Source organism: Chiloscyllium plagiosum, unplaced genomic scaffold (genome assembly GCF_037043375.1).
Source record: "Chiloscyllium plagiosum isolate Xiang-an unplaced genomic scaffold, Cpla_swu_hap1 HiC_scaffold_2, whole genome shotgun sequence".
Classification (NCBI taxonomy): Eukaryota; Metazoa; Chordata; class Chondrichthyes; order Orectolobiformes; family Hemiscylliidae; genus Chiloscyllium; species Chiloscyllium plagiosum.
In genome coordinates, this window is record NW_028270140.1 from 116,361,212 (window position 1) to 116,381,637 (window position 20,426).

The 20,426-nt window shown below is 38.9% G+C and overlaps 1 protein-coding gene across 1 annotated transcript in view; it reads left to right on the forward strand.

Annotated features, from left to right (window-relative positions):
* Positions 1-20,426, forward strand: part of mccc2 (methylcrotonyl-CoA carboxylase subunit 2) — a 135,743-nt gene that overhangs the window by 92,223 nt on the left and 23,094 nt on the right. The window contains exons 13-14 of the mRNA XM_043707857.2: positions 16,935-17,001; positions 18,045-18,201. Of these exons, the coding sequence (XP_043563792.2) occupies positions 16,935-17,001; positions 18,045-18,201 (224 nt within the window). The remainder of the gene's footprint in view (positions 1-16,934; positions 17,002-18,044; positions 18,202-20,426) is intronic.

Here is a 20,426-nt window from a genome sequence, read left to right on the forward strand (position 1 = left end):
CTCTGTCTGTTGCTCTCATGCACTCCCTCTTGCTGTCTCTCACTGAGTGAGCAGCCTATGACGACTTCACCCCTGGAGTTCAGCTGTTTTATCCATGTTTAGGCCAAAGTTGTAATGAGGTCAGGGGCTGAGTGGCGTTATTGGAACCAATACGGAGTGTCCATAAGCAGCTTATTCCTTGAAAATGTCACCTTGAATACAATGATAACAACCCCCTCCATCACTCTGCTGATGAGCAAACGTGGGCTGATGGAGTGGTGATTGGCTGCATTGGAGTTGTTACTTGTCTAGTGAAATGGTTATGGAAGGGAAGTATTCAGCACTATTGCTATAATATTCTCAGGGTCCATAGCCTTTGTGGTATCTAGTGTCTCTATGCATATTTTGACATCATGCATAATGAACCAAATTGCTTATTCACTCGCGTCTCTGATGCGGGATCCTTAAAGGAAGTTGAGATGAATTACATACTCAGCATTTCTAGCTAATGGTAATGTTTCAGACATGTCTTTTGTACGTATCTGCTTGGCAGCTACTGACATGTCTTTTGTACTTATTTGCTCATCATTGTGGATGGGCATATTGCGTCCTCCTTCTCCAGCTAGTTATCTAATTGTTCACCACCATTCATAATTGGACGTGGCACATCATCAGGACTTCAATCTGATCCATTGGTTGTGGATAATTTAGCTCTGTCTCTTGCATGCTGCTTCTGCCTTTTGGCATGAAAATAGGTCTGTGTTGCAGCATGTCCAAGTTGATGTTTCATTTTTAGGTCCAAAAGATCATAAAAAAAACTGATCATGATTATGCCATTTAGTCCCTCAAGCCCACCCTACTATTCTATAAGATCATGGCTAATGTACCGCAGGCCTCAACTCCTCTTTTGTGTCAGATCCTCATAGCCCTCAACTCCTCGATTATTTAAAAAAATCTATCTACCTCCTATTTATATGCTTCCAGTGACTAAGTCTCCACAGCTCCCCCGAGTAGAAATTACAGACATTCATTACTTTTTGAGAGCAGAAATTCCTTTGTGTTCTAGTTTTAAATGAGTGTCCCCTTATTCTGTAACTACTGCCCCCGATTCAAGACTCACCCACAAATGGAAATATCATCTCAACATTTACCTTGTCAAGCCAGGGACACTTTTGCATGTTTCAATAAGATTGCCTCTCATTCTTCTAAACTCTAATGAATAAAGGCCTAACCTGTCTAGCCATTCTTGAGAAGTCAACCTATTTGTCCCAAGAATCTGCTTAACGAATGTCCTTTGAAGTGCTTTCATTGCCAGTGTATGCATTCTTGAATATGATGATCTAAACTGTACACAGTACTTGAGGTGTGGCCTCATTAAGACCCTGTACAGTTGTAGCATAACTTCCCTGTTTTCAAACTCCATATCCTAGTAATGAAGGCCAAGCATTTTATTCGCCTTCATAATTACTTGCTGCACCAGCATGCTAACTTTTTTTGTCTCTTGCACACAGGCACCTCTGTCCTCCACTTTTTGAAGTCCCTCTCCATTTAAATAATAGTTTGCCTTTCAATTCTTTCTACCGAAATACATGACTTCACACTTTACTATGTTAATCTGTATCTGACATGTTTTTGCCTATCACCTAATCTATCTATACCTCCCTTACAGATTCCTTATGTCTTCGTCACAATGTAACTTCCCATCCTTTTTGTATTGCTAACACATCTGCTTACATTACATCCTGTCCCCTCCCTAAAGTCATTAATATAGATAGTATAATAGAGGTGCTAGGACTGATCCTTGTTTCAACCTAAAAAAACCCACTAATCCCAACTCTGTCATCTGTGTGTTAACCAATGCTCAATGCAATCATACCTTACCCAATAGCATGAACCTCCTATCTTATGTGAAAGCCTTTTTAATAGACATATTAATTGCCTTCTGGAAATACATTTCATCTATTGATGCCTGCTTGAATTAACTTCAAATTAACTTATTAATGACGTTTTGGTCATTTACAGCTGATTCCTTAAAAATAAAGTTCTCCATCCTCTGACCCGCCATTATGAAAGCCTTGGTTTTTATTTTGGATGCTCTCCTTCCTTATTCCCTTGTTTTTGTCAACCCTTCTCATTGAGTTGTTCTTTTTCACGAGACTTAAGATCATGAAATATCTGATTAAATGTCTGTCTCTGCAGACCGCTTAGTTTATTTTCCCAGCTTACTTAACCAACTGTTTGTTTATACCCCTGCCATTACCCTTATTTAAGTTGATGACACTATTTGAGACCCAATTTGCTCTCCTTCAAACTGAATTTGAAGTTCTATCACGTTGTGGTTGTTATTTGCTAGATCCTTAATTGTGAGATCTCCTATTTATCCTTTTTCATTAGTACATCTAAAATCGCCTGTTACTGGGTAGATTGTACAACATACTGCAATAAGAAACAATCCCTGTTGTGCTTTGCAAATTTACCTTCCTCAGAATAATTGAACCAGGGTTGATCTTCCAGCTCGGTAATGATAGAGTGGGGGATATGGCAGGCAGTGAGGTTACAGGTTTTGATTGAATACATTTCTGCTGCTCCTGATGTCCATTAGTGTCACATGGGTCTCCACTGTGGTATCAACCTACTGAAGCTACCAAACAGAACTACTTGCATGCCCAACAGCAGCAAGTGATAGACAGAACTAAGCAATCCCAAACTCTACCCTTTGCAATCCTGCCATATCCAGTCATGGAAAGCGGTGGACGTTTAAACAACTCACCGGAATAGGAGGCTCCAGAAATATTCCCATTCTCAATGATAGAAGAGACCGACACATCAGTACAAAAACTAAGGCTGAAGTATTTGCAGCAATCATCAGACAGAAGTGCCAAGTGGATGATCCATCTTGGCTGTTTTCAAGATCCCCACCAGTATGGTTACTAGTCTCCAGCCAATTCAATTCACTCAATGGTATCGTGAAACACTCAGAGGTATTGTGAGGTTGTGAGCTCTGACAACATTTTGGCAATAGTACTGAAGACTTCTGCTCCAGAACTTGCTGCTCCTCTAGCCAAGTTGTTCTAGTACAGTTGCAGCACTGGCATCTACCCAACAATGTGGAAAATTGCCCAAGTATGCCCTATAAGCAAAAGACTGGACAAATGCAACCCAGCCAATTACTGCTCCATTAGCCTACTCTTGATCATCAGTAAAGTGATGGAAGGTGTCATCAATAGTGCTATCAAGCTGCATCTGCTCATTAATAGCCTGCTCAGTGACATTCACTTTGGGTTCCACCAGGACCACTTAGCTTCTGACTTCATTACAGCCTTGGTTCAAACATAGACAAAAGAGCTGAATCCCAGAGGTGAGGTGAGATTGGTAGCCCTTAAATTCAAGGCTGCATTTGACCAAGGAGCCCTAGCAAAGCTGGTATCAATGGGCATCAGTGGCAAACTCTGCATTAGTTGAAATCATACTTGGCACATAGGAAGATGATTGCAGTTGTTGGCAGTCAGACATCTCAGATCCAGGACGTCTCTGTAGGAGTTCCTCAAAGTGGTGTCCTCGGCCCAACCATCATCAGCTGTTTCATCAATGACCGTCTTTCCATCAAAAAGATCAGAGATGGGAATGTTCGCTGGTTATTGTACCATGTTCCGCACCACTCATAACTCCTCAAATACTGAAGCAGTCCATGTTCAAATGCAACAAGATCTGGACAAAATCCGATAAGTGGCAAGTAACATTCTCATTAAACAAATGCCAGAAAATGAACATCTCCAATAAGAGATAATCTAACCACTGTCCCTTGACATTCAAGGTACTACCATCACTGCATCCCCCACTAGCAATGTTCTGGGAATTACTATTGACAGAAACTCAATTGGACTTGCCACATAAACACAGTGGCTACAAGAGCAGGTCAGAGATTTGGAAGACTGTGGTGAGTATTTCACCTCTTGACTCCCCAAATCCTGTCCACCATTTACAAGGTACAAGTTAGGAGTATGATAGAATACTCCACGCTTGACTGGATGAGTGCAACTCTAGCAACACTTAAGAAGCTTGACACAATCCAGGCCAAAGCCTGCTTGATTGGTACCACATCTCTTCCCTCTACCACCGACGCTAAATGCAAGATGCACTGCAGAAATTCACAAAAAATCCTAAGACAGTACCTTCCAAACTCATGACCATTTCCCTCTAGAAAGACGGGGATAGCAAATACATTGAACACCAACACCTGGAAGTTGCTCTCCAAGCCACTCACCATTGTGACTTGGAATATATTGTTGTTCCTTCACTGTTGCTGGTCAAAATTCTGGAATTCCCTTCCTAAGAGCATTGTGGGTAAATCTACAGCATGTAGACTGTAGCCGTTTAAGAAGGCAGCTCGACACCACCTTCTGAAGGGCAGCTAGGACAGGCAATGAGTGCTGGACCAGCCAGCGATGCCCTTGTCCCATGAGTGAATTAAAAAAAAATTGAGTTGCTAGATCCAGGCCTGTCTCATTTAGCATAGCAGTGGAGCCAAAGAACATGATGGGAGTATCCACACTGTGAAAATGGGGTTTTGTCTGCAGAATGACTGACTGTAAGATTGTCAGTCCTACCAATACTGTCATGGACACGTCTACACTAGGTAGACTGATGAGATGTAGCCACAGGTGGCACAATGGCTTCGTGGTTTGCACTCTTGCCTTGCAGTACCAAGTACCTGGATTCAATTCCTGCCTTGGGTGACTGTGTGGAGTTTGCACGTTCTCTCTGTGCCTGTGTGGGTTTCCTCTGGGTGCTCTGGTTTCCTCCCACAATCCAAAGATGTGCTGGTGAGGTGAATTGACCATACGAAATTGCCCATAGTGTTAGGTGCATTTATTAGGTGTAAATACGGCGGGGGTGGGTTACTCTTCAGGGGGTCAGTGTGGACTTGTTGGGCCGAATGGCCTGTTTCCACACTGTAGGGAATCTAGTCTAATCTAAATTATTTTCTTCCTGTTGATCCCTTCACAACCTGTCATACCTGTAGAATGCAGCTGTCTCCATAGTAGTGATGGTACCAAGCCACTCTTGGTGATTGACATTTGAGTCCTCTTGCCACCCCCCTGTGTTTTCTACAAGTGGTGTTCAACATGACAAAAGTATTGATTCACTTGCTGAGGGGGAGTGGTCAGTACGAATCAGATTTCCTTGCCCTGATGCCATGAAACTTCATGAGGTCTGCGGTCTTAATGAGTAGTCTAACAATCAGAATAAATTTCAGCAAGATTAATTCTAGTGGAGGGAAATTTCTTGTAGAATACGATCACAGGCTTGAGATGAGATCCCTGAGGAGCCTGAACCTGTCTGGTGTATAGCTAAGTTCTGCTGATATTAAGTTTAAATCAAGGTTTTGAAAGTATCATAAAATATAAAAAAAAACTGATACAGCCAAACACTTATATTCTGTTTATTTATTAGTGTGCCATAATGCTCCCTTGTATATGTGTGCTCTGAGAACAAATATTCTGTCCAGACCTTTTATCAGTGACATCATTAAGTTGTTCTGCAATGACATAGAAATGATTTGTCCAAAGTCCTGTGTCAGTATGCTTAAAGTCTGTTTTATTGTCCATTTTATTTATGTCTTCGTAGGAAACTCCAGAGAATAGCTTCAGAAAACTGGCAAGTCCCAAAAAGACTTGACAGCTCAAAAAAAACACACAATTCACAAACAACCTTGCGTTAAAGCCAATGACAAAAGTGGCTGAATAAGTTAAATTGCTCTTGATTACTTTGGATGTGAGTTTTTTTTTTGCTAGTGTTTATTTATCTGCGAAATCTGAGAAACCAGTTGCCTTATATATGACATACAGCATTTATCATTGAAATCCTCCTAAAACTTTGTGAGCTGATGTCAGCTTCAAGTACTTTACTGTCCTACATGCATCGAAAGATTCAAATCTTAGTCCCTGGCAGAATCCCAATCATACCACCAGCTGAAATTGCTTCATAAGTAACTATAACCTGTTGATGACTGACTTACACTGTTGGTACTTCTAAATGCAGATGTTGGTTAAAATTATACTGCTCCTTCAAAGATTGAACACCATATGCACAATCGTAACGGTCAAGAAGAGGCAGGTTAAGGTACAGGCAGGGTGTTAAGTGCCCAAAATAAAATCTGCATGTTGAAAATCTGGCGTGATCCTGCTTACTTTTGGGTTTCTGTGGGACATGTTCAGAGGACTGAAGAAACTCCCATGGAATAGTCTGATCAATCATTTGTTTATTTATATATCCAGTTGTCTGTGCCTTTAATGGGTTTCCTTAACTCAGTGGTGGTTATATGGGTTAACAGTAGGTTGGCATTGATCAATGAAATTGGTAGGCTGCAGAGCCTTAAAGAGTGAAACTGTATAGCTGCTGCCAGGCTTTTCTGAAAGACCAGCACTCTTAGGACTGCTTTGCCACTGATTTCCAGCTCTTTGTAAGTCATTTCACTTATTGTTCATATTACCCAATTGAATCTGTTCTTCCCTGTTGTCATCTTTTACTGCAGCAGACTGTCTAACTACGTTGGACCTCTGATGAGTAACAGGTGGAGCAGCAACAATATCAGCAGTTGTAGGACAAATAACAAAAATAACAATTGCCATCTTCTTAGCGATATGTTGTTGTGCAGGACAAACGGGATGAACACAGAGCATGAAGGAATAGGCCCTTGTAAAAATCTTGTAATTTAGAAGTCGACCTCTTCCACTTTAAATTATTTCATTATGATGCTTCTTTGTTTATTCAACAGAATCAGAGGCAGGCTGCTTGACCCTCTGCTCTGACATCTAAATGCCTTTGGTGGGAATCCTCTGCTATTTTCTTGGTGAGGGCACACTAAAGTCTATCTTATCTGCATATGTGCAGAGTTAGGCTTGAGCATTGGGGAACTTTCTAGGTCAGCAGTGGTCTGTGGCAAAAATGAGCAGTGAGAATAACCTGAGAAGCACCTCCTCTTTCCATGTATTGTTTCTTCATCTTAGCCACTCATGACTCATCCGTATGTCTCTCCTACCAGTGTGCTGGATAAAACTTTGCTGCATCTCAGATGCTGAATGGTTGAGCAGTGGCTTTCCTTCATCCTGTTTAAAATAGTAGACTGCATACCAATATTCAGAGCAAAAATGCACATGGTTTCTGCTCGATTCTCCATCAGATCCATCTCCTCTTTCCATTGAAGTGGACTTCAGAACAAATGCATGAGACATCATGGCACTTGTGGTAGAACTGGAATTCTCTAATCTCTATCCAATTTTGTGCACTGCCTCAAAAAATACTGACAGAGCATGTTTTCTGTTGCTACACCTGTTCTTGAAATGTCCTGTTTGTATTTTTCCCCTGTGCTGAGCAACTGAATTAGATCAACAGAGCTAACTGCCATCTAACAGGGACTTTTCACTGATTTCCCTGTCTCCCACACCTGTTTCTATTCACAAGTGATATTGACTTAGTGGCAGCCTAGCTATTTCTATTACAATTGCCACTGAAGTGAATGTTTAAGCATTGGTGGTAGGTGTACAGGAATCCTGTAATGGCGCTTCCCTTGGGTGTGCTCCTTTCTCTGAGGATTCCTTGGCCACTTCTCACTCAGCTCCTCCGTCAACCTTAATGGACTTGAGGGAGATAAAAGACCTAATTAGAACTGAAATGGCAAAAGGTTTCAGGGTATTTATTGTGCAAAAGTTTCATCTCAACTTGTTTCACTAATTCAACACAAGTGACAGCTAAATACTAAGTAACAGGGTATGACCTAATCCTGATATGAGATAAGTGGAAGAACCCTTTCTTTTCATTTTCAATGGCCATAGATTCTGCCAGTTTGTCCATCTCTAGTGTCTCCTCTGCAACTGTCAGAATGGTTTTAAAAGCAGGGCACCTGGGACCTCCCTCCCCCCCCCCCCCCCCCCCCCCCCCCCCACCTCTCTAAATTCCTAGGTGGATAGGTGTGAGATGTCATTGAGATGAGGAGTGAGTGTAACTTGTTTGTCCAGATGAGGATGCACCTCACTGTAGGGGAGTGAGTGGAACAGTATGGTCTGTTGTTTTGAAAAGTACGTGGAAGGGCATGTTTGGGAACTTGAGAGCTTGTAGCTTGGCACCTGAAAGTTAGATACCAACTTTCCTGCCCTTTAGTGGTCCTTAAACCTCTTGCTTAGCGTAATCCAAAAATGAGCTACACAGCACAAAGAAATCATTCAGAATGTTGTATCTGTACCAACAATTTGAAAGAGTATCCGTAAGCATCTCCAATACTTTGAGGATGAAACAAGTAGGCTTGATAAAGGGGAACCAGCAAATATAGTATATTCGGAATTCCAAAAGCATTTGACAAGATGCCACATAAAATGTTACCACACAAAATATCAGCTCATGATTTTGGTGATGACATATTAGTATGAATATAGGAAACAGTATCTGAATAAAAGGATGTTTTACATTTTGGCAAACTGTAACTGGTGAAGTGTTAAATGGGTCAGTGCGGGGTGCTGAACTATTTATAGTCTATTAATTAAATAGATGGGGGAAGTGACTATGTCATAACAAATGATAATACAAAGATAGAAATATGAGTTGTGAAGAAGAAAAAAAGAGAAATATATGGTTAAGTGAAGAGAGAACAAAATGTAAGATGGAGTATTATGTTAGAAAATAAGAGGTTCTTCACTTTGCAGATAGAAAAGCAGAATTTTCCTTAAATGAAGAATACAGTGGTACAAAGAGATCTGATTGTTCTTGTACATGAATCATAACATGTTAATATGCATGTCCAGCAAATCGTTAGGAAAGAAAATAGAATTTGTTCTTCACTAAAAGAGAATGGAGTATAAAGGTAAAGAGATCTTGCTACAGCTGTACAGGGTATTCATGAGATCATACCTAGAGTACAGTGTTTAAATTCACACTTCATTTAAGGAGGGATACTTGAGAGGAGTAATTCATGGAATGTTCGTCAGACTGACTCTACAGATAAATGCATTGTTTTATGAGGAACTATTGAACAATTTGGGTCTATTTTGATTGGAATAGAGAAAAATGGGAGATGATCTTATTGAAATATATAACATTCTGAGGGTCTTGGCAGGTTAGATGCTGAGAGGATGTTTCCTCTCCATGAAATCAAGGTCTAAGAGGCAAAATTTAAAAGTACAGGGTCTTTTATTTAATATGGAGGAGAGAAGAAATTTCTTCTTTAAGAGGGTCATTAGTCTTTGGAATTCTCTTCTTCTGAGATGGGTGGAGATTGGATCATTCAATGTAATCATTGCTGAGTTAGACAGATTTTTTATCAATAGTGGAGTCAAAAGCTATGTGAGGTAGGCAGAAAAAATGTATTAAAGTCATAATAGGATTAACCATGATCTTATTGAATGACAGTGCAGTTCCAAACGGGTCTAATGATTAACTGCCTAAGGGCTTCTGTTAGCCTTGGTAGGGTGGGCTTCCTGACACCATGCTCTTACCACCAGTAAATTTGTAGCAGATAGGCACCAGGTGTGTCCACTGGATTTATGAATTGCACCCCCACCTCCCCTGCTTTGGATACACTGGATGATGGTGATACATCCAGCCTTAAGACTCAGGACCTGATTAAGATTAAAAGGAATTCCTCCTTTTGCATTTCTGAATCTTGAATAAGTCTTTTGTTAGTAATCCACAGACATACAGAATTTTGGGAGTTTATTAGTAAGAATTAGTTTAAAATAAGACTTTCAACATTTGAATAAGAAGCATCTTTACAATGGCAGCAAAAAAGACAAACTGCGCACATCTCCCCGTGCCACTTCTGAACATATAGGTACAGAGGGGATTGAAAGCTGTCATTCCAATAGCATTATCACTGTTTTCTGTAATATTTGGAGTCTTGTGTTTATTACATCTCATTTTTCATGATTGTTGAATCACCACAGCCACGTTATCATCTGTTTGAGTCCTACACGTCTGGACTGAAGGTTCAAATCATGTATGAACCCTTGATTACATTGATCTTTAGTTTGGCCTTTTTAAACCCAATGTACGATTGTGAAATTACCAAAGGCGAGTTTTAATTGAATAAACAGAATACACTTAAAACATGACATTATTAATAGAGGCAATTCGTGAGCTAATGGAATTCTGAAATGTTTGCTCATACTAGCTAACTTCGGATTGGAACATCCAAATACTCAGTGACTTAAAGTAACACAACTGATTGAATCTAGGTGACATCAGCAGACTTTAACTAGAGGTGCAGACAAGTCAGAAAGTCAATATGTTTTGTCTTGTGAAAAATTACATTGGTTTAAGGTTGAAGACTGATATTGACCTTCTGTTGCAACTGTTGATGGATGTTTTCATTAAATTTGTCATTATCTTGCGTCAGTCTGTCCTTTATTATTAAAATAATTATATGATTCACTTTTAAGAGATTCTGGTCTTGAATAAGTTCCAGTGTTTTTCTCTCCTCTCCAACCCATATCCTGCTCTGCTAAAGTGCTGACTTTTAATGAGGTGGAGTTGGAACTGTGGGGTATGCCTTTCCTTAGTTGCCTATCTACTTATTTTTCACAAATGAAATTCAACACTGAAGGTCAGTTGGTTATTTGATTATGGACATGGGGCCTATATGATCATAACGTGGTTGAATTCTGATGTCTTTAGATATGAGGGTTTGTACAAGGTAATTGCGAGTGAAATTCTTGAGAAACCTGCAGCTTCAAGGCACCCCTCCGATCAAAAAAGATTCATTCGCCACCACCCAACTTTATTTATTTAATAAGAATGTCACTGGGCCAAACAAAAGCCTTGTCAGTGCCTCCGTGAAGTTCTTTGCATCTCCCTTCAGGTTTAGCCTGAGCATATTGAGCATATTTAAACTAATTCTTACTAATAAACTCCCAAATTTCTGTATGTCTGTGGATTATTAACAAAAGACTTATTCAAGATTCAGAAATGCAAAAGGAGGAATTCCTTTTAATCTTAATCAGGTCCTGAGTCTTAAGGCTGGATATATCACCATCATCCAGTGTATCCAAAGCAGGGATACACTGCTCAAAAAATGTGAGTCATCATTTGGACTGCACCACATCTTTAGCCTGGATACTTTAGGTTACTCCGCTAATATTGGATGGTTGCACAGAGACCTTGACCAGTTTGGAACTGGTTTAAAAAGACCGACTGTCACCTTGGGAGATCAAAACTGGTGGATAAAAGAAGTAGCTACAGAGATGGTGGATATGTTGATTATAATTTTCCAAAAGCCCTTGGATTCTAGAACAGCACCAGGGGATTGGAAAGCTACCAAAGTGACACCACCCTCCAAAATGGAGGGAGGCAAAAAGCGGGTAACTAAAGACTGATCAGTTTAACTTCCTTTGTTGGAAAACTGCTGGAATCAACTATTACGGAGTTAATAGCAGCCTATTTGGAAAATCATAACCTAATTAAGCAGAGTTAGCATGACTTCATGAAATGAAAATCGTATCTGACTAATTTGTGTGTTTTGAGGAGGTCTTTACCAGAGTGAGTAAAAGGGAATCAGTAAGTATGTTGTATTTGGGCTTAACAAGGTACCTCACAGAAGGTACCTCACAGAAGGTTAAGTCACAAGATAAGAGTCCATGGTGTTGTAGCAATATGTATTGGCACATAGAAAATTGGCTAATGAGCGGGAAAAGGCAAGTGGGGATAAGGGATTTTTTTTTTCAGGTTGGCAACCTGTGACCAGTGGGATTCTACAGGGATCAGTGCTGGGAGCGCAACTACTTACAATATATTAATGACTTGGGGCAAGGAAGCAAATGTACTGTTGCAAAATTTGTAGACAACACAGTAGGTGGAAAGGCAGGTTGTGATGGGAATACAGATAGTTGACAAAGAGAAATTTATAGGTTAAATAAGTGGGCAAAAAGTTGGCAAATGGGGTATAATATGGGAAACTGTGAACTTGTTCATTATGGAAGGGAGAACAAAAGACCAGCTGTAGCAAGCAGGGTCTGGCGGGGGCAACTTGTGCATGAAACACAAAGCTAGCACACAGGTAGGGCAGATATTCTGGCAGGCAAATAGAATATTGGCTCTTATTTTAAGGGGATTGGTGTATAAGAGTTGTGAACTGTACAAGGTGCTGGTGAGACCACATTTGCAGTACTATGAACAGTTTTGTTCTGTATTTAAGGAAAGGTATTGTTTAATTGGAGGCTGGTTAGAGAAGTTTCACTAGGATGATCTTTGGTATGGAGTGATTGTCTTATGAGCAGAGGCTAAATAGGTTGGGACTGTACTCACTGTAATTGATCAGAATGAGAGGTGATCTCATTGAAACATATAGCATACTTAAGCGACTTGATAGGTAAGTGCTGAGAGGATGTTCCCCCACATTTCCCCCCCCCCCCCATGGGAAAGTCTAGGGTCAGAGTGTATAATCTCCAAATAAAGGTGTGCCGATTTAAGACTCGAATAAGGAAGAATTTCTTCTTTCAGAAGATCAATGCTTTTTAGAGCACCTTGCCATAGAGCGCTATGGGAGCAGAGTCATTGCACATATTGCAGGCTAAGATAGATTCATGATCGGGAGAGGAATCAAGGTTAATGGAAAAACACAAGAAAGTGGATGTGAGGAATGTCAGATCAGCTATGAATGGCGAAGCGGACGAAAGGGGCGACATGGCCTACTGCTGTTCCTAATTCTTATACTCTTACAGACAGGGTGTAGAATGGCAGAATGACTTCTGGTGGATGTTTTCTGCTGCCAAACCTCGTGCAATAGGTTCTAAGCTGTTACTCCTTAGCATAATGAAGTCATAGAATATGGGTCAGCTTGGGTTGAGGTAGATTTTTTCTAATAGGTTGCTCATTGTACTTATCCTTCTGATATGGTGGGGAGTGATATTGCTGTGGACTGGCCACCAGGGAAGGGGAGACCATTGAAGAGTACTCTGTGATGATACACATTGTCAAAGTCCTTAGGATATTTGCCTGTGATTCCTATGCGGCTCAACTAGTTTACTGAAGAGGTTGCTACATGTTTATAAATAATTTGCAAATGCTGAAAATTTGAATTAGAAACAAAGTACTGGAAGTGTTCAACAGGCCAGTTCAGATTTGTAAACAGACAAGTCAAGTTACTCCATCAGAGCTAAAAACTAAAAGACAACTAACTCAAGATTTACTGACAAGGCAGGCGGTGTAGTTGGAAGAGAACTGAAAGAACAGTTTAAACAAATGAAAACAGAGATTGCTGGAGAAACTCAGCATGTTTGGCAGCATCTGATGTCGCAATTTTGCCTGATTTGTGTCATTGTATTTAGCGACATACAACGCATGTTCAATATTCAATTCCAGGCAGAGAATATAACAGGCAACAGTTGGAATACCACTTATTTTCTGAGCCCACCTATATTTACTTTCATGTCCAATGTTTTCCCAGACTAAGAAGAGGAAAAAATCCTCAAATAATAGTGGGGATGTAGGAACAATTTATTATCAGATTTATGATCTGATGAACAACCTGTGATTTAAATACCAATCTTGTCCCTCAGACACCAAAAGACAAATGGCACATATCATTTCCTGTTAAAAGTCTACAAGTTTGTTTTTGCTTTTTTGATACTTACAAAATAATGTTTTTGTCAGGACTGGTGTGAAAGATGCACTCAAGGAATTGGGGGGTTTGGAGTTTGCATTGGTCCCAGTTCTTCCAGGGAAGGGAACATGGTTGACTGGTGTCTAACTTCAAGCGGAGGAGGCTTTCTCCTCCCCGCAAAATTGAGGTCAGGGTGGGGAGTGGCCATTAATTGGTACTTAGTATTTAAGGGTGAGGGCAGGTAGTTTCTCTATGCCCACCTCCCTCAAAATTTAGAGCAGGTCAGAAGCGTAGAGGGAAGGACCCAGGGAAGTTTGAGGTTCCCCACTAGCAAACTCATGCTAGTGCAATTCTCTCTGTGTTCTAAAAATGTATGATACATTTGTGAAAGAACATTTTGTACACCTTAAGATGTAGAATCTATTTTACTGTTCATTTAATAAGCACTAACATTATAGCAGTGCACAGTTTAAACTTTCGTCATAGAACGACACAGCACAGAAGGACACTATTGTGCCAGTGCCATCTCTCTGACATAACAATCTAAGTGGTCACACTATTCTGTTCTGTTCCGATATCCCAGCAAATATTCCCCTTTAAATATTTACAAATTTCCTTTTGAAAGTTATTGCTGAATTTCTTCCAGCTCTCTCTGAGATAATTTCAAAGGTTATATTCTCATGTACTGTTCCTTCAGGGAAGATAAGGATGTGTAAAATACTTAAATCATAATTGACTTTCAGTCCAAACTCTATTTATTCGGGACAAAATAAATAACACTTATCAAAGTGCAGCAAATAATTGATCTCTCTTTATTAATTTTTCTTATTTCAGTTGACTTTTTCAGGGAATTTCTTCTGTTCACAGCATCAAGAGAGTTGACTTGAAGGAAATTTGACAGTATAAAGTAGTTCAATTTAAAATAAATTTGATCATAATTTTTCACAAAAGGTTATTGTTGTTGATGCTTTATATGTCTTCATTTCTGACCTTAAATAAAGATAACATTGTTCAATAGCTACCAAACTTTGTCTTTTGTATTTTCACAGTATTAGTCACCAGCTGTCATTTATACAGGAGTTACCACTTTTAACTGAATAAATGTGGACGATTCTTTGAAGTGGAAGATTGGAGTTCCATTAAATTTGAAGAAAGATGAAAAGTATCCGCTGTTCTCAGCAATAAGCCTGCAGGGTAGATTGAACGGTTTAGATCCTAAACAGCCTTTTATGCAATTTGGAATGTCTGAAGAAGCATCTTGAAATTGTTCCTCTGCCAATATTCCTCTTCAAATGTGAAAAATAGTAGTCGATGTATGTAGCCAGGGCAAGCATTGGAATAGATAGTGAGCTATCTATAAAACTGAAGCCAGAGAGTAACAATTAAGAGTAGTTGGTCAAATTATCAAAAGGTTGGAACTTGTGCAACAATTAGTGTGAGAACCATATCAAAATTTGGACTTGGAAATTGGGAGTGTGATTTTAAAAGTTGAGAGTTAACATATTGGGTGTAGCTCATAGAAATGGGAAGACTGAAGAATGACCTGAAAGAAGTCTTAAAGATTAATGGAAATGGTTTAATGCATTTGGTAGAAAGGATGCTTCCACTTATGAAGGAAACCAGAACTAAGGGCCATAACTATAAGACATTTGCTAATAAAGTATTAGAGTGATACTTCATATTTAACGTTGTTTGGCAAGTTTCAGTTTCCTTAACTTGAAAAAAAATATTTTTTTACAATCTTTAAAGTTTTGTGAAAATATCTGGAGTGGTTTGAAAAGATATCGTTTGAAGGTTCACTGTAGACATTTTTTTAAACATGTCTTCCTGTAAGTCACATGTCTGGTGATAGCCACTTGTTTTGCTGTAGACCCGTGCTGAGGCTGTTTTGAACAGTGGCTGGTGTGCAAAGTTGTTCTTATAAAGAAAAGAACAAGCTGATGAGTAAGAAATTTATAAGAACAAGTTGCCCAGCTGATTGCTCTCATTTTTGAACAGAAAATCCTCTTGTTGAGTTTGGGTGAAACCTGTTTATTTTGAAAGAATGATTGGATTTCCTGAGGGAGCTATATCTGCGAGAATTCAAAGACAGCCATGTATGATTTGTGACTTTACCACACCAGCTAAACAACAGAGCAGCAAACTCTGGGCCATTCTATTCTGTTGTCTTCAAGAATGACCCATTGGCTAAAGGATTTTTTTTCCCAGGAAGACAGTCTTTACAGAGAAATCTTTGTTTCTTGATTCCTGTTTTGAAGATATTTAGAGAGATAATTATACTTCTATATTACTGACTATATATATTAGCCAATTATTGCTTCTTTATTCAGTAAATTTTATTTTGATAATAAACCAATACTTTGTATTTATTAAGAAAGCTGGTTGTTAGATCTTGTTGTTTATAACCTGATATAGGTATGGCATTTAATTGATAACTTGGTAACTGGGAAAAAATGTTTTTATTCTGTGTTGTGATCTGTGGAGTAGTGGGACTAAAATGACAGTGCATTCCTCCAGACTTAATCATGACAGAAACTGATAATGAATTGAGGAGAAATGTCTTTAGAACAAAAACTTAATTAGCATCTTTATCCAATTAAACTTCCCAAGGCACTTCACTGGGCATTAACTGGAACATTATAAAGCATGATATGATACTGAGCCACCTAAGAATATAGTCAGTCAGATGACTAAAGGTTGGTTAAGGACACAAAGTTTAAGAATCATCTACTAAGAATTTACACTGAAAATATTTGAAGTGAAGATTATGTCACCGCAAGGAGTAATTTTAGCATAGATACAATTCAGATAAACACAAGTGAAAATGGAATAGAATATGTTAATGGGAGTTTGATGAAAAACAGTGTGGAAGGAAGCTTGTGTGAACCGAATGCACCATCATGGAGATGTTTCTGTGATGTAAATACTATGTTAAGTGCTTGGCTTTCAGTCAGTGCTTTGACCTTTTAACAGTACTACTCCAAAATATTCCACAGATCTTATAATATGTGCCTGTAGTATGATTTAAAAACCTGCAAAACCTGTGTTACCTATGAACAAAGTGCTAAAAGTAGGTCAACAGACAAAGCTAACTATCTTTAGCATGTTTTCAACAATCTACAGCTGCTGGGGGAGCCAGCAGCTGGAATATTGGAGGTTTTTAGTTGGTAAGCCAAAGGTTGAACCTCATATTCCAGAAAATCCTTGTGCTCTAATCTCTGCTGACTGTCTAATAAAATGGCATATGAACCTGTCTGACATCAGGGTTCTTTTATGTTGCAAATGTTTCTCCATTGTTAAGACTATGTAGGAACTCACTGTCTTGCTTAGGACTCCCAAGCCAATGTACTCTTTTATTTAATTACAGGGAACCCATTTTATTGAGCTGTGCTGTCAGAGGAACATCCCCCTAATATTTCTGCAGAACATAACAGGTAAGAAAGAAAAGGAGCATTTCTAGTCTATATTTTGGCAATGGCGTATCAAAATAAGACAATATCTGTTCATTCAGTTGTGGCCGCTATGAATTATATGCCTAACATGACAATGATAATGGTCTGACAAGAGATACAGATGCAATGATGAAAAACAGCTCAATAAAATATACCTCAAAGACAATAAAACTTTTCTATATCTTTGCAGTTTTATACTCTTCATAATCAATTGGCTTTTTTATTTCCAAAAATAAAAGGGACCTTTTGTAAAGTATATTTCTCAGCATCCTTTGCACGTCCCCTTAAAAGTTTAAATTGTAACATACCACTTGTAGATTTATCTCAAAATTGATATTTTACAAATTTCTTTATTGAGTCAGATGAAAGTAACTGAAATGGAGCATTTTATTTACCCCCAAACAAAATTACTATTTTATTGTTGCTAGAATGTTAATATTTATGCCTTTGTAGTAAGGTTTAAAATTAAGTAATTGTGTCTATTTTTTTCTCCATGTATCTCAAACTTGCAGCAGTCTGCTGTTGTCCATATGGTGTCAGTCATACTCCATAGACATCTCCTTGACATCGTCCAAAAACAAGATTTTTGCATATCACTGTTATCTGTCACCCTTCTTATGTTAATTAACAGCTACTGATGTATCCAACACTGTTGGAGTGCTAAGTCATCGATAATAAAATTCTGATCACTTTTAACAATGTTGTTATAGAGCATTTGGATATTAAATTTCTGCCACTTCAATAGTAGCACTTGCCTGAATGATGACACCATATCCTATAGCAACATGAATGTTGACTGAACATTAATGGACAAGCCTTAGAAATGAAGATAATTACAATAGACAAACTGTAAAATTAAAAAAAAGCTGCCATCAAAAGTTGTATTGACAGATATGTCAATTTTTGTTCTTTATCATATTGTGTAGTTTACTTCAATGACCTTAAAGATTTTTTTAGATTTATTGTTTGAGTGCTGACAGCTTGGTCAGTGAAGTCAAATTATGTTTTGCTTTCTAATCTATAAGGTTTCATGGTTGGTCGAGAATATGAAGCTGGTGGAATAGCTAAAGATGGGGCCAAAATGGTGACTGCAGTTGCATGTGCAAATGTTCCAAAAATTACTGTCATTGTTGGTGGTTCCTATGGTGCTGGAAACTATGGAATGTGTGGAAGAGCATACAGGCAAGTCAAATTAAACAAGACTACTTGTTCCTTTATGTAACATCCGATTAAGATAGAAATTAGAAATAGAAATGGGAAAGCTGGAAATACTTTGCATGTCAAACAGCATCTGTGAAGTGAAAGAATGAAGGGAAAAAGAACAGAAATGAGCAGAACAGAAATGCGGAGACATTTCTTCAGCCAGAGAGTGGTGGGCCTGTGGAATTCATTGCCACAGAGTGCAGTGGAGGCTGGGACGCTAAATGTCTTCAAGGCAGAAATTGATAAATTCCTGATGTCACAAGGAATTAAGGGCTACGGGGAGAATGCAGGTAAGTGGAGTTGAAATGCCCATCAGCCATGATTGAATGGCGGAGTGGACTCGATGGGCCGAATGGCCTTACTTCCACTCCTATGTCTTATGGTCTTATGGAAAGTAGATTTTAAGCGAGTGAAAATGAGAAAAGGAACAAAAGGAATGGCTGTGATGGGGAGGGGGGGGCGTGGTGGTGGTGGAGGGGAAGATGCCGGGTTGAATGCCAAAATCATTGTTTGTGCAAAATCAAGGGGACTTATTATGGAGCAAGTCAAGAAACAAAACAAATGTGCCCAGTGGAGGTGTGAGTGGTAAATTGTGAATAGCTTCCTGTTTTTCTTACCTTTGCCTGTAAGAGATCATTTTGATTTTTAAAATTTCCTCCTTTATACAGACCAGTAAAAATTTCTACAATTTTTTTTGTCTCACACTAGTTTTCTCTATAATCCCGTTTTTCTCAATCAATTTCTTAGCCATCCTCTGCTGGTATCGAAACTCTCCCAATCATAGAATCATAGAGATATACAGCACAGAAACAGATTGATGCTGACCAGATATCCTAAATTAATCCAAACAGCATCTGGCACATATCCCTCTAAACCCTTCCTATTCTTCTACCCATCCAGATGCCTTTTAAATGTTCTAATTGTACCAGCTTCCACCACTTCCTCTGGCAGTTCATTCCATATACATGTGCCACCCTCTATGTGAAAATGCTGCCCCTTAGATCCTTTTAAATCTATCCCCTCTCACTTAAACCTATGCCCTCTAGTTTTGGGCTTCCCTCCCCTGGGAAAAGATCTTGATTATTCGCCCTATCCATCCTGCTCATGATTTCATAAACCTCTATAAGGTCACCCTCAGCCTTCGACGCTCCAGGGAAAAAGGCCCAGTCTAGACAGTCTCTTCCGATAACCCAAACCCTCCAATACTGGCAACATCCTTGTAAATCTTTTCTGAACCCTTTCAAGTTTCGCAACATCTTTCCTATAGCAGGAAGACCAGAATCAAATGCAGTTTCCAAAAGTGGCCGAACCGTTGTCCTGTACAGCTGCAACATGACCACCCAACTGCTATACTCAATGCACTGACCAATAAGTGCAAGTTTTCCAAACGCTGCCTTCACTACCCTGTCTACTGCAACTTCAGTTTCAAGGAATTATAAATCTGCATCCAAGGTCTCTCTGTTCAGCAACACTCCCCAGGATCTTTACCATTAAGTGTATAAGTTCTCCTTAGCACAGTACTATCTCCAGCAGCATTATAAACCTTTTCCTTTAATCTAATACTGTCTTTAACTTGTTAGGCATTTAGACTGCCTTTTCAATGTATTTTGTTTGTTAATGGATTGCATATTACTTGTGATTAATGAATTATCATGCTATTAATTTGGTACAAAATCCTGTATCTGCTTTGATAATGATGATTGGGTGTGAATAATTGATGCAGCTATAACATTTCATAAGTGGAACATTCTAAAGCATGAAGGAGAAAAAGCTACTGAAAAATCATGTTCACTGTCAATCTAATTTATTGATTATACCAATAACTAAATTGGCCAAACCTTGGGTTGGTATGTTAACATTCAGTAAAATGAGCCAAATCTGTGATTGGTTTTTGCAAGACTGCCCAAGAGCAATTCCTATTTTATGGGACGAGTAATTGAATTGCTGCTTACCAGCTGGAAACAGATGTTTAACTAAGCACAACAGTGTCATGCCAATTAAGATAATTGCAAAAACATTTGAATTATAAATGTAATGAGGTTAATTTAATACAGCAGTAAATGGCATTCATACAGAGTACAATATTGCTACATTTCTCTGCCTAATATTAAAATCATAGCAAACCTCTAAACAACTGAAGGTTAAAATAAAGGTTTAAATTTTGAGTGGAGTCTTTTTAGCAAAGGGGCTCTACCCAATATGTG